Source organism: Thecamonas trahens (assembly GCF_000142905.1).
Source record: "Thecamonas trahens ATCC 50062 unplaced genomic scaffold supercont1.47, whole genome shotgun sequence".
NCBI lineage: Eukaryota > Apusomonadida > Apusomonadidae > Thecamonas > Thecamonas trahens.
The window spans coordinates 137145-149804 of NW_013657633.1; the positions used below are offsets into that span (position 1 = coordinate 137145).

The 12660-nt window shown below is 64.1% G+C and overlaps 5 protein-coding genes across 5 annotated transcripts; 4 read left to right on the forward strand and 1 right to left on the reverse strand.

The window, feature by feature from the left end:
- Positions 1–710: 710 nt before the first annotated feature.
- Positions 711–2008, forward strand: AMSG_09253 (F-box/WD repeat-containing protein 11; the record flags this gene model as incomplete). Its single annotated transcript, XM_013899193.1, has 2 exons — positions 711–721; positions 757–2008. 2 exons carry the CDS (start codon positions 711–713, stop codon positions 2006–2008), a joined length of 1263 nt encoding a protein of 420 aa, XP_013754647.1.
- Positions 2009–2648: 640 nt separating this feature from the next.
- AMSG_09254 (uncharacterized protein) lies at positions 2649–4323 on the forward strand (the record flags this gene model as incomplete). Its single annotated transcript, XM_013899194.1, has 2 exons — positions 2649–3093; positions 3118–4323. The coding sequence occupies 2 exons, from the start codon at positions 2649–2651 to the stop codon at positions 4002–4004; spliced, it is 1332 nt and encodes a 443-aa protein (XP_013754648.1). The 3' UTR covers positions 4005–4323.
- On the reverse strand, positions 4081–6220 carry AMSG_09255 (uncharacterized protein; the record flags this gene model as incomplete). The annotated part of the gene is made up of 2 exons (XM_013899195.1): positions 4081–4090; positions 4131–6220. 2 exons carry the CDS (start codon positions 6218–6220, stop codon positions 4081–4083), a joined length of 2100 nt encoding a protein of 699 aa, XP_013754649.1.
- An 832-nt stretch (positions 6221–7052) lies between these two features.
- Positions 7053–9741, forward strand: AMSG_12246 (uncharacterized protein; the record flags this gene model as incomplete). Its single annotated transcript, XM_013899246.1, has 4 exons — positions 7053–8117; positions 8636–9556; positions 9599–9659; positions 9716–9741. The coding sequence occupies 4 exons, from the start codon at positions 7053–7055 to the stop codon at positions 9739–9741; spliced, it is 2073 nt and encodes a 690-aa protein (XP_013754700.1).
- A 418-nt stretch (positions 9742–10159) lies between these two features.
- AMSG_09258 (MYB family transcription factor) lies at positions 10160–12578 on the forward strand. The gene is made up of 2 exons (XM_013899196.1): positions 10160–10268; positions 11246–12578. The coding sequence occupies exons 1-2, from the start codon at positions 10212–10214 to the stop codon at positions 12515–12517; spliced, it is 1329 nt and encodes a 442-aa protein (XP_013754650.1). The 5' UTR covers positions 10160–10211; the 3' UTR covers positions 12518–12578.
- The last annotated feature ends 82 nt before the right edge of the window (positions 12579–12660 follow it).

Consider the following 12660-nt stretch of genomic DNA (forward strand, 5'->3'; position numbering starts at 1 on the left):
ACGAACGAACGAGGTGGCTGGGGGGGGGGGGCACCACATCATCCAGCATGTATCACGCACCATACATCGCCACAGTACAGTCCAGACACACCCTCTCCATTCATGGTACCAGGTACCACTCTCTTCTCGCCATCGCTCTCACCATCCCTCCATCACTTCCAGCCCACTGGCCCCATCGCCAGCTGCCTAAACAACTACCATCGAGAGACAATCGGCCGAACACGGGCGAGGCCTCTGCGCACGACCGCCTGTCCACCCCCCCCCCCGCCTCCCCCGCTTCCATACACATACACATACCCACACATCTCACCACACCGCCACACCGTCCACCAGCAACACTATCAATCAAGTCTACCATTATACACACACTCACCGCCACCTTTTGAAGCATACGGTGGAGGGCATGAGTCAGGAGAGCAAAGCCGTGGGCGACGGACCCCTCCCGGGCTCTGTCGGAGGTCATGGTGGTCCGACCGACCTGGGTGCGGACGAGGGCTATGACGGAAGTGCAGAGGCTGGAGCAGGAGAGGTGCAAGTCATGGACAGCTCGCATACGCCTGCCCATGATGCTTCCTCATACCAGCACAACAGCCAGAATGGTCAGAGTGGTCAGGCTGGCGGTGGTGGCGGCGGCGACCCTGTCGGGTCGGCTCTCGCTCAGCATGGTCAGGGGCAAAGGCAGAGTCCGGCTACAGAGGTGGAAGGTGGGAATGCTGCAGGGGTAGAAGTGGTTGCTGGCGAGGCTGGTCCGGGGAGTGACGGTGTGGCAGTCGTGCCCGCAGGCGAGGTTGCAGACCGAGGCGGAGAGGCCGAGGTCGCTCCGGCTCCGGCCGCATCCGAGCCGGCCTCGTTTGGTGAGCTGCTCGCAAGGACCGGCCCGGTGGAGGCACTCGGTGAGATCTGGGTTCAAGTCTTCGAGTACTTGCCGACGTCGGACCTGCGGTCGCTGCCGCTGGTGTGCAAGCGATTTGCCGAGATGATGCGGAATTACTCGAACCAGCTCTGGCGGGCGGTGCTGCAGCGGCAGCCGTGGCGGGAGACGCTGCCGCGCAAGTCGTCGCGCAACCTGCGCGAGTTCTACAAGTTCAAGACGCTGGAGACGACGCGAAACTGGCGCGAGGGCCGGTGCGTGTTTACCTGCCTCTGGGGCCACACTGACTACGTCTGCTGCCTCAACTTTGACGACAAGGTCCTTGCCTCTGGCTCGATGGACACCCAGATCCGGATTTGGGACATTCATGGCGACCGGTCGTGCGTGGCGGTGCTAGAGGGCCACGAGGGGACGGTCCACCAGGTCCGGCTGCAAAAGGACGGCACACTGGCTAGCTGCTCGGGCGACCGCACTGTCCGGGTTTGGGACCTCAACACGCAACAACAGGTTCTCTCGCACACGCTCATGTCGTCCAACTCGGGCACCTGCCCGGTGTACGACCTCAAGTCGAACGGGTGGGGCGAGCTTGTGGTGGCGTGCCACGACGGCTCGTTCCGCTTCCTCGACACCCGCGTCCCGGGTCTCGAGGTCTCGCGAGTCCTCGAGCACACAGGCTCGGTGCTCTGTCTCGAGTGGGACCGCGACCGGTACGTTGTGACCGGCGGGACAGACAAGATCTGCCGGACCTTTGACCGGCGGATGAACGCCTCGCTCTGCACCTTTGCCAAGCACCGCCGCGCCTGCACCACCATTGCCTGGGACGGACCAGGCTCCAACGTCATCTCGGGCTCGTTCGACCGCACCGTCCGCCTCTGGTCGTGGTCGACCGGCAAGGGCATCAAGAAGCTGACCGGTCACACAGAGTCGATTTCCTGCGTCCAGGTCCATCGCAAGCGCATGGTCACCGGCTCCAACGACCGCACCCTTCGTCTCTGGTCGCTCAAGTCCAATCGCTGCATCCAGACCTTTGGTGGCTTCTCCGGCGACGTCTTCTCGCTCCAGTTCTCCCAGTCGCTCATGGTCAACGGCTCCTGTCGCACCATCAACGTCTGGGACTTTGAGGCTCTCGAGCGGTAGCTCCAGCGCTCCAGCAAAGCTGCGACCAGCGCCCATCGTCGCGGTCGACGCCCGTCATCGCAGTCAACTGCCGGTCATCGCGGCCGGCGCCCACCATTGCGGTCGATGTCCATCATCGCGGCCAGTGGTCAACCTGATTGAACTGCTTGTTACCCTTGCCCTTTCTCTCTGCCCTCCTGCCGCGCCGTCCAGGTCGCGCTGTCGGGCTCGCGCAGGATAGGGTCGCCTTCCGCGAGCAGACGACTCATTCTCGGCCTCTCCCCCGCACACACACCGGCCGCACTGACGACAACCACAGCCACCACCGCAGCCACAAGCACGACCACAACTCCCGCACCACTTTTCTCTCCAGCCCATCCCCTCCCGCCACCGCCACCCTTGGCCAACCCATACACACCCGGCATACCCCTCACAGACAGACACACTCGGAATGGTCGGCGTGCGACGGGCGGTGTCCGGGCGGACGACGGCGACGGGCAAGTCGACTAGCCGTACCAGGAGCAGCGCTGGAGCCAGAAGCAGAGGCCGGACAAGCGGGGAGGTGGTGGACGGAAGGAATGGCGTCGGGAAGACGGAGGACGGAAGGAATGGTGCCGGACGGCAGAGAGACCGAGGCGGTGGACAGCGATGGAAGGTGGCCATGGGCGGCAGGGGCGGGCCTGGTCCTGATCCTGGAGGCGGTGGATGCCTGCAGATGCGGCTGCCTGGAGAGATGCTGCAGCTGCTGGCAAAGGGCGCTTCCGTCTCTTTTTCGGGCACAGACAGCGCCACTCTCCGCATGGGCAACCACACCTCGCAGTGCAAGATCGTCGACAACTCGGCCCGTGTCGAGGCGTACGTGCCCGTCGTTGGTGAGCCGTTCTCCCTCGCCCTCCTCGGCCGTGTCGGCTACACCATGTCGCGGATGACCACCTCGCTCTCGGTCGCACAATCGCGCAAGTACAAGGCCGCCACGGTCGCCGCTTCCAAGAGCGCCTCAACCTCAAAGGCTGCCACTCTCTCGGTGGCAGAAACCGAGGCGTCCGGCACCCGAAAGCGCCGGAGGAGCACGAATGCAGCCAAGACAGACTCGATTCGCAAGCGCGGTAGTCGCTCGGCCGTGGCTGTAGAACGCGCGGCGCTCGCCGCCCGGTATGGCGGTCGCGCCGCCAAGCGTGCGCGCGGGCTCTCGGGCCGCACCACCGGGCTCGCCGGCACCCGCCCACACCTTCGCGAAGAGGTCATCCGCTTGCTAATGGCCAAGCCGATGACGCTTTCCAAGCTCAAGTCGCAGCTGGACGTGACGCCAACGCAGGCCAAGGTCCTTGTCTCCATCCTAAGCGAGATTGCGTCGCCGCATCCCAAGTCGCCCTCACACTATGTGCTCTCATCAAGCGTCGGCACCGCCGCAGGCGGACCGGTCGACGTCGACGCCATTGTCGACGCCAATAATCGCTCGCCGTCGCGGGCTGCCGCTGGCATCCGCCCGGTCCTCCCGTCGACTCGCCGGACAACGCTCTCGCCAGTGCCTTCGGCGTCGAACCCGCCGCCGCTCCTCACTCCCACCGCGCACGCCGCCCGCTCGCTCGCCTTTGTCTCGCGCATCGACGAGCTTGCCTCCAAGCTCGGCATCACCGTCGCCCCGTTTCCCTCGGCACAGACCATGCTGGTGCTGGGCAAGCTACCGCCGGCCGACGCCATCGCCGCCGACGAGCAGCAGTACCCGCCCATCACCGACCGGCCGCAGTATCGCCGCTACAAGAATCTGTTCAACGAGCTCTACGCCAAGTATCGCGCCATCGACGCGGACCTTTCTGCCAACACCGCCCTCTTTAAGAGCCTCGGCGAGCGCGTCGATGAGCCCGAGGCCATCGAGCTCATCCAGGAGCTCGCCAACGTCCGTACAGACGTCCGCAAGTCGCTCTACGCCTACTTTGGCCGCCTCCAGCGCGAGCTCGAGGCCATCAAGGCCCACGTCGTTGCCTACGTCGATGGCGAGGCCAAGCTCGCCTCCTAGCGTGTGCCAGATGCCGACGCTGCGCCCCGTGATGGCGCAGGTGGCGGCGGCGGTGGCGTGAACCGCGCCCCGCCGTTCACCGAAGCCTCAGCCTCGCCCTCAGCTCGCGCTGGAGCCGGAAAGTACCGCGGCCGCGGCAAGTCGCGCACCTCGTCGATCGCGATGCCATGAGCGATGTCCGAGATGTCGCGCTCGTCCGGCTGGAGAAGAAAGAGCGCAAGCGAGGGCATGAGCGGCGCCATGGCCATGAGCGTGAGAATCCGGAACGGCGACGGCTTGGCCCATCCGGCCTTGTCCGCCATAAAATGCGGGACGACCGGTTCAGAGCCCTTGCCCTTACCCTTGCGCTTCTTCTTCTTCTTCTTCTTCTTCTTCTTCTTCTTCTTGCTCTTGGACTGTCGCTCCAGTCGCGACCGCTCCAGTCGTGGCACCTTGTCCTTACTCACCGGCGCAAACGGCTCAGCAATCACCGTGTCCGAAGAGTAGCCCGAGTCCGAGCCTGAGCCGTCATCGGTCTGCAGCGAAAGTGGCGGCAGCGAGGCGTCGAGCGGCTCGAGTGTGCCTCCTCCAGAACTCAGCAGCGAGCTCTGCATCGATGGTGCAATGTGTGAGGCCTGCATGCTTCGCATTGGCTCCGAGGGCTCAAAGTACGACGGCACTTCGCGGAGAAACGAGCGCGACGCGATCGAGCTGACATCCGGCACGCGAACGTCCGGCGCAGACGTCTGGGTCTCCATCTCGGATCGGGCCACCTGCGGCGCCGGCTCACGGTCCGCGCCGGGGAATGGCGAGCCGTGATCAGCCCCAAGCGCCACAGAGATCGTCTCGGGCGCAAGCTCGTACTCGTAGTACTCGACATCGTACTCGACGGTCTGCTCCGAGTACTCGGACGAGTAGAACGAGGCTGAAAGCTCGCCGCCGCCGTCAGACTCGATCTTGCCGGCCGCCCGCGCCCGCTTCCACTTGGCAAACTTCTTGTACTCGTCGTAGAGCCCGCCAACAGGCACATCGTCACCCGCCACCTCCCACAGCCGTTGCGACGACGGGCCGTCAGTCGAGTAGTACGAGCTTGACCCGCCGCCGCCACCACCACCACCGCCGTCGCCACCGGCCTCCCACTCGTTGTCCGACTGAGCGTCGCCGGCCTCGGCGCCCACCACGGGCACCGGCTCGACAACGTAGAACGAGAACGGAAGCGAAGCGGCGATGCGTGCCGAGGCAAACCGCTCGTGCCCGGGCCGCAGCGGGGCCTTATTGTCCTCGATACGCACAAACGACGAGTCGTCTAGCATGCCTGCGCTCGAACTGTTGCCAGCACCGCTGGCTGAGCCGCTTCGGTGATCACCGTCGTCCTTGCCGATGGTCGAGCCTGCATCAAACGACGGTGAGCGGTGGCGAGGCGGGCTTGGCGCCCGTGATGGTGACCGCCGCAGGAGCCGGATAAACGGGGCAAGCTCGAGCGCCATCAGCTCGACTCGCACATGATGCAGCACGTCAAGCGCTTGCGCCCGCAGCTCGGCAGCCTTGCCGCTCACCACATTGCGCGAAGCGAGCTCGACCCCGCGCTGCCGGGCGACGCTCCCGACGTCTGCAAGTAGCGACCGGACACGCGCAGCCATGCGCTCGACCTCATCTTTCTCAGACTCCGAGAGCGCAGCCCAATCTTCTGGATGCGACGCATAGCCGTCAACCAGCGGTGAGAACGAAGCCATGAGACGGGCCACGACGTCACGGGCCTCGTTCTCGATGTGCTTGTGGTCGATGTCGCGCATCGACGCGCCACCCGCCACCGATCCGTCATCCGCATCCGACGACGAGGTCTGCGCTTGCGCATCCTGTGTACCATGTGCCTCAGGCAGCTGCGCCTTGCCTGTCACGTCGGCATGCTGCCAGAGCCCGTCGAGAGCGTCAGCCACGGCAGCGCCGCGTGCATACGCGTGGTCGACCTTTCCAGCCAACAGGCGGAGCGATTCCTCATGGGCCATGGCCGTCTCCCCAAGCTGATCCCGTCCTTTGCGCAGCAGGGCATGCGCCTGCAACAGCTCTGCCCGCGCCGCCTCGAGCGCCTTACGCACGTCGCCAGCCACCGAGTCCACCGCCGCCAGGTCGTCGGCCTCGGCCGCCTGCAGCAGCGCCACGTCTGCCTCCATCGAGCTGACCGTCGCCAACGCCTTCCGCTCGGCGTCCCGGAGCGCATGTACCACCTGCGGGTACATGACAAGGTGTTTGCGCTAAGTGGAGTGGTGTGGCGTGGCGTGGTGTAGCGCCAAGGGGGCAGCTAGGCGTACGGTGGTAGGGCCTGGTCCCGGTGCGGGTCTTGCGGTTGCGGGGGTGGGGGGACCGACAGCGAACATTGTCATTTTTTTTACCAATCCCCCCCCTCCCGGCTACTCTGTCGTCTTCGTCCTACATCTCCTGCTCTATTCCAAGATCCTTGAACTTTGATGGCTTCTTCAATGAGAGTAGCCTCTTACATCTCCTACAATCTCCCTCCCGTACCGTCACTTCCATCACTGACTGGAAAATCCCCACTTTCTCGATCGCTTCAGTCATGCCTTGTTTTCCTTCGTCAAAAAAATGTTCGGAGGCCAGCATGTGGGGAGAACGGTTGTCATGTGGAGCATTCGCCTGGAGGAACACACACACACTCCCACGATCACACACAATGTATATATAGTATCGCTGATGTATACCTAAATGCATGTAGAAGCTGTACCAGCGCACCATCTTCTCTCCAAAGCCTCAAACACGTCCAGACATCATTGTTCTGCTCTTCCGCCACCCAAATATTATCAGGGGAAATCCACACCCTGCCACCCACTCTTCCACCCTTCTCCCCGCTCCGCCACACCTCCTCCATCCCCATCTCCACCCCTCATACTCTTCCTCATCGCATCATGTATTCCCTCCGCTGCTCCTTCCATCCCCTCTCCCGTCCTCTGATCAATATGTGCCAACCAAAAAGAGCACGGCTCAAAGCTTTGCATCACAACTGACTGAGACACCCGCTGGGAGACGGGCGGGAGAGCGGCCACCTCGCTCACGGCCATGGAGACAGAGGCCGAGGAGGTAGCAGGGCTGAAGGCGGCACTGGCCGAGGCGGAAGCGACCAACGAGCGGCTGCGAGTGGTTGCGCTGGCCCAGTCCGAGGCTCTGGCAAAGCTGGCGGAGAGCAGCGCGGACGGGACAGCGGCAACAGACAAAGGCGGCAAAGGCCATGTTTCTGGCTCCGATGCAGATGCACGGATCAACGAGCTGGAGCGCCGCAACGGGGTGTATCGGAGAGAGTTGGTCCATGCTGCCAACGAGCTGGCTCGTCTGCGCGGCCTCCGCGACTCGCTGGATGCTGTAGGTGGCCTCCGTGTCCTGGGCGATGGCAGCCTGACAGTCAATGCTGACGCGCTGCGGGTGGACGATCCCATTGCGGGCGCCATAAGCTCCGTGTACGTAGTCCGCATGGGTGACTCACCATCATCAAGTCTGACGTCTTCAGCGCTGTCTGGCTCTGTCGCCCGTGAGGCCGCCCGTCGCCTGCGAGTTCCGGGGAAGCTGCCGTTTGATCACAAGCTCAACCCGATGCAACTCGAGATGCACGTTCGGCTGTGGGAGCGGGTCGGAGCCGAGCTTGTAGCCGAGAACACCGCTCGCAAGTCAGCGGCGGAGAAGCTCGGTCGCAGAGTCCGGGCTCTGGCGGCCGAGCTGGACCTGGCGGAGCGGCGGCTGGCAGCTTACGCACGCGATGCTGCCCACCCCCCGCAGCCGCCGGCGCGCAACCCGGCGCTGGAAGCTCTTGTCGCTGAGGACGAGCTTCTGGATGAGTTGACTGAGCAAACCACGAGAGTCAACACCTCGCTGCAGGAGACGCTCGATCTGGCGCGAAAGAATCAAAGGCGGCTGGCGGAGGCACGGGTGGCGCCGTCGTCGAGTCCCTCGACGGCGCGCCGGCGGTCACCGCCCGAGCCCGAGTCGTCGTGGCTGAGCTCGGTCGATGGCGACGAAGTTGCCGCCTTTGTTGAGATACCGTCGTTTGCAGACATGTTTGGCAACGATGGCGCGCTCTTTGACGAGGACCTGGCTTCGGTGGGCGAGCCGGACCCAAATCCGGACGAGTCGGTGACCAGCGCCGGCGCCGCCGACCGCCGACCTCCCCCGCCTACATCATCCCCATCAGTTGGGCATCGGTTGCGCTCGCTCCCGCCAGGTGCGGTCTCTCCGCCGGTGCCACCTCTGTCGTCAGGCGGTAAGCGGCGGCGGTTCTCTATTTCCTTTGCCGGCACCGGCGCTGCCGCCCTAGTTCGCGAGCTAGGCGCTAGCGATGCTCCATTCCGCTCCCCCCAGTCGACCGCCATCAGCTCCCGTCTCGATCGCAGGCCGCGTCATCCGCCTGTAGTCCGTCGAGAGCAAACCCAGTAGCAATGCATATCCGACCCACCCCACCTCGCCCACAACCTTTACATCCGATCTGTCGACCCAGCCGTGGCAGCTGGACCCGGACCGGGACCCCTCCATGGCCACCGCCCCACATCCCCCTGTCCGACACACGCACACACACCTCACACTCACACACACACATACATACACACATACATACACATACATACACACACATGTTGCGGAGTGGTGACGCGGAGCTCCACCCGTTCCATGGGCTGAGCATGGCGCTTGCGGCGCAGGGCACGACGGCGGCGTATTGGGACGCCGTGTACACTACCGAGTTGGCGCGTGTGGAGGGCGGGGCTGGGAGCGGTGAGCTCGGTCTGGCTGCTCTACTCAACGAAGTGTATGTGTGGTACGGGAGCGAACCTGTGGCGCTCATTGTCTCGCTCTTGGCCCATGCTGAGGAGCATCTGCCTCGCATCGCTGACGTCGCCGCCCGCGGCGAACTGCGCCTCCTGGAGGCAGGCTGCGGGAACGGGCATCTCGCCCTTGTCCTCGCCGCCATGGGCAGCGAGCTAGGCATTGCGGAGATCGTCGGTGCTGATCGCTCGCGTCCGGCCATCAACGTTGCAAAGGTCCTGCGTGCGCGGCTCGAGGCTGATCTCGACGACGCTGCGCGCTCGGCCAGGCCCGAGCTCATCTTTGTCGACGACGACCTGACCGAGTCGGGCATGGCTCCGGCCGCCTTTCACGTCGTCATCGACAAAGGCTCGCTCGATTGTCTGGTCATGGAGGACCGCGTCGTCGACTCGGACGACGATGCCACAGAGTCGACCCGTGATCGCGAGAAGCTGCCACTCATGCCTGAGGACACAGGCAACCTGGCCAACGCCTACCTGTGGGGCGTGGCCGAGCGGCTGGTTGTTGGTGGCTACTTTGTCCTTGTCACCATCGCAGTCTCTCGGTCCGAGCTCGATGCATATCTCGTCGAGAGCGCCGTCCCGCTCGTTGTCGCCGCCGACCTGAGCTCGCTCTTTGCCGACGACGCCGAAGGCTCGCTCCTCGCCCTTGTGCTCGAGCGTGTTGTTGACGACGACAACTCGGACGACGACAGTGCGAACAGCGCCTCCGACGCCGCCCGCAATGCTACTCCTGACGCTGATGCTGATACAGATGTGGATGCGGATGCGGGTGAAAGCCAGGCCTGAGATGGCGAGCCGAACTGTGGCGTTGTGCCTCGTTTCGGCGACGTCGCACTCTTTGCGGCGTCTGCATCTAGTCGCCTCGGTACCCAACGTAAGCACGCCCAGCACTTTAAGGTCCCGATGACACAGTATCCACATCGCCCGGGTGCTCCTGACGACCAATGGCAAATATATAGCCCCAAATCGCCCAACCTGCAACAGAATACAGCCTGATGGCGAGCGCATGCGATAGCAATGAGATCGAGACGGTACACGGCTGACCGAAAGCTCGGCCTTAGCAAGGCAGCCGAGATCGCAGCTTGGTAGCGCGGCTGGCCGTGGAGCGGGTGCCACGACTGCGGACCCTGCGAGTTGAGGAGGCCCACCCACTCCAGGGACGAAATGCTTTAAGAGGTGTGGCGTAGCAAGGTACTCGCCGATCGCGCCGCGAACACAGGCCGGGGCATTGCTCTCCAGCCGCGCGTCCAAATGCGTAGCCGTGGGGTACGCCTGGCCCGCGTCCATTTCTGCCATCGGTCAGCCAACTCGGTTGTGTACGTGGTAGAGCAGTCGGAAGCGAGACCGAGAGACACTCAACTCACCTTGGTTGCCACAGCAAAAGTCCGTTCCGGACCCGGCAATAACCATGCCCAAGACAACCAAGACAGCCAAGGCCAAGATAAAGGGCCGATGGACGGCAGAGGTATGTTCTTGTGGTAGTTTAGCTTGTTTTGCACCACATCCCGCCTTGGTCCCTCTTCTACATCTCTGCTATACCCATCTACAGCGGCGCCCCCGTAGCCTGCGTGTGAGTGACGTGACCGAGGTGTCCATCAGAGCGACACAAGCGGGGATGGCTTGTGGGCGGTACTCCTGTACTACATGCATATTTTTGTCCACAAACCACATGCAGGCCTTCCCCTTCCATGGTGGTAGGTACTAGCCAAGTTTGGTTGTTGTGGTGGTAGTCCTGCTCCTGAACGGCCGCGGGAACCGCAAAGGCAATGTACCGGCCGTCGGCTGGCCTCCATCCTTGGCCACTTGCACACGGCAGTTTGCGGGAGTAGCGCCCGGACGCAGGACTTCCCCCAGAAACGCCCCGTTTTTCATGCAAGTAGAAGCGGTAGTCACATTGCTCCTTGCCAAGTTTGGTGGTCTCTTTCGACTCCATGCTTATGCTAGCCCGCCTGGGGCAGAGCAGGAGGCGGTTGGTGGCCGGAAAGAGGCGACGCTGTGGAGTGTTCCGCGAGTTTCGCCGACACCCACGCACGCTTCCATGGGCAACAACAGGATATATATGACAATGCGCAACACACGCTTGCCATGAGCATGTAGCGCGTATTTCGCTGCACCTCTTGATGTCATTTTGGTGGCAAAGTAGCCGGTAGGCGCTCTGTTAGAGCGGTACACGCACCGAGGTCACCGTTTGTTTCTATGTTTCTTTGCGGGAACCAGTCATCAAGGGACATTCCCGCTCTTTTTTGCCATTGCCTCGCTGCCCGGCGTCACACCCGCCAGTCAACGGAGGAGGGGCGGGATTTTTCACTGCAGATGATGAAGATTCTGGTGCGGTGGTGCGGCCGAAGAGAGGGGAGGGGGATGGAGGAGGGGGGATGGGTGATGTGTGTACTCACAGTATGCTGCATTTCGGGCGCGGACGTGACGTGGATGGGTTCACAGGAGGATGCGATTATCATAGAAATGGTGGCCAAGCACGGGCCGCGCAAGTGGAACACGGTCATTGCTGAGCGGCTGGAGGGCCGGGTGGGCAAGCAGTGCCGTGAGCGGTGGCACAACCATCTGGATCCGTCGATCTCTAAGGAGCCGTGGACGGCCAAGGAGGATGAGATCATCATCGAGGCGCACGCGCGACTGGGCAACAAGTGGGCGGCGATTGCCAAGCTGCTCAAAGGGCGGCCGGACAACGCTATCAAGAACCACTGGAACTCAACACTCAAGCGGCGGGTGAACGGCGCCGAGGGCTCGCCGTCAGGCGGGCGGCGGGCCAAGAAGGCGCCGCAGACGCCGCAGTCACGGCGCGGGCGGAGCAAGGCGGGCTCGATGATTTCGCCGGGCACAGCGCGTGCGCGGACGTCGTCGCGGCTGGACTCTGCCGTCTCTGCCCTGAATGCTATCACGCCGGCCAACAAGGGTGCGCGAATGGCGCGTGGCGGATCACCATCGCCGTCGCGGCGGTGGCCGCGGAGCCGGACAGGCGCCCTGGAGCGCGGTATTGCCCTCACGGCTGACGATGAGGACGCCGCGGCGCAGTTGGCCACCATCTACACGTCGACGCCACCGCACTCTGCGCCGCAGTCCAAGACGACGTCGCCAGTGCCGCCGTGCCCGCTCCCGCTGGGCACCTTTTCTGAGTCGTTTGTCCCGCAGGCGGCGACGGTCCAGGTTGTGCCGCAGGCGCGGCGAGGCCCGTTTGCGCCGCTCACGCCGCTGGCGGTCGGCGAGCGTGCGCGCGGCGTCGCGGCACCAATGACCGCCGAGGAGCAGGAGCTCCTCTCCATGGCCCAGTTTATGGCCAGCTCGTCAGCGGCGACCTCGCCCGTCCGGGCTACGGCGCCGCCGCCGGGCGAGCGCGCGGCAACGCGCTCTCCGTTTGTACCGCACGTCGGAGCCAAGCGCCGCCGCCGGCCGTCGGGATCGGACTCGAGCGACGAGAACTCTGGCGCCGGCGCCGGGAGCGTTGCCGCGGATGCCGGCTCGTCGTCGGCCTCCGCCGCCATGCCCATCTCGCCGTCGCCGCTCGCCGATCCGGGCGCCCGCCCCGAGTTGGCCAACACGGCCTCGCGATTCAACACGCTCCAGTCGCGGCTGCAGGACCAGCTCGATGCCGCCGCCGGCGATGCCCTCGCCGCCGCCCGTGTCCAGCGCCCGCCGACCAAGCGGGCCAAGTCGCTTGTCGCCACATCCGATGGCAATATCCACAGCGACGCCTAACCCAAGCCGCACCCCGCTAGTCATGCGTAGTCACCTCGTGTCAAACGCAACTGTAACTGTCGCCATCTATGTCTTGCCCGGGGGGGGGGGGGGGGGGGGGGAGGGGATACAAGCGAGAGATAGCGTACGGGTTTGGTTGGTAA

Coding starts and splice junctions, on each gene's coding strand:
- AMSG_09258 (XM_013899196.1), top strand. CDS start 10,212: ATGCCCAAGACAACCAAGACAGCCAAGGCCAAGATAAAGGGCCGATGG. Junction 10,269..11,245: donor AGGGCCGATGGACGGCAGAG/GTATGTTCTTGT, acceptor ATGGGTTCACAG/GAGGATGCGATTATCATAGA.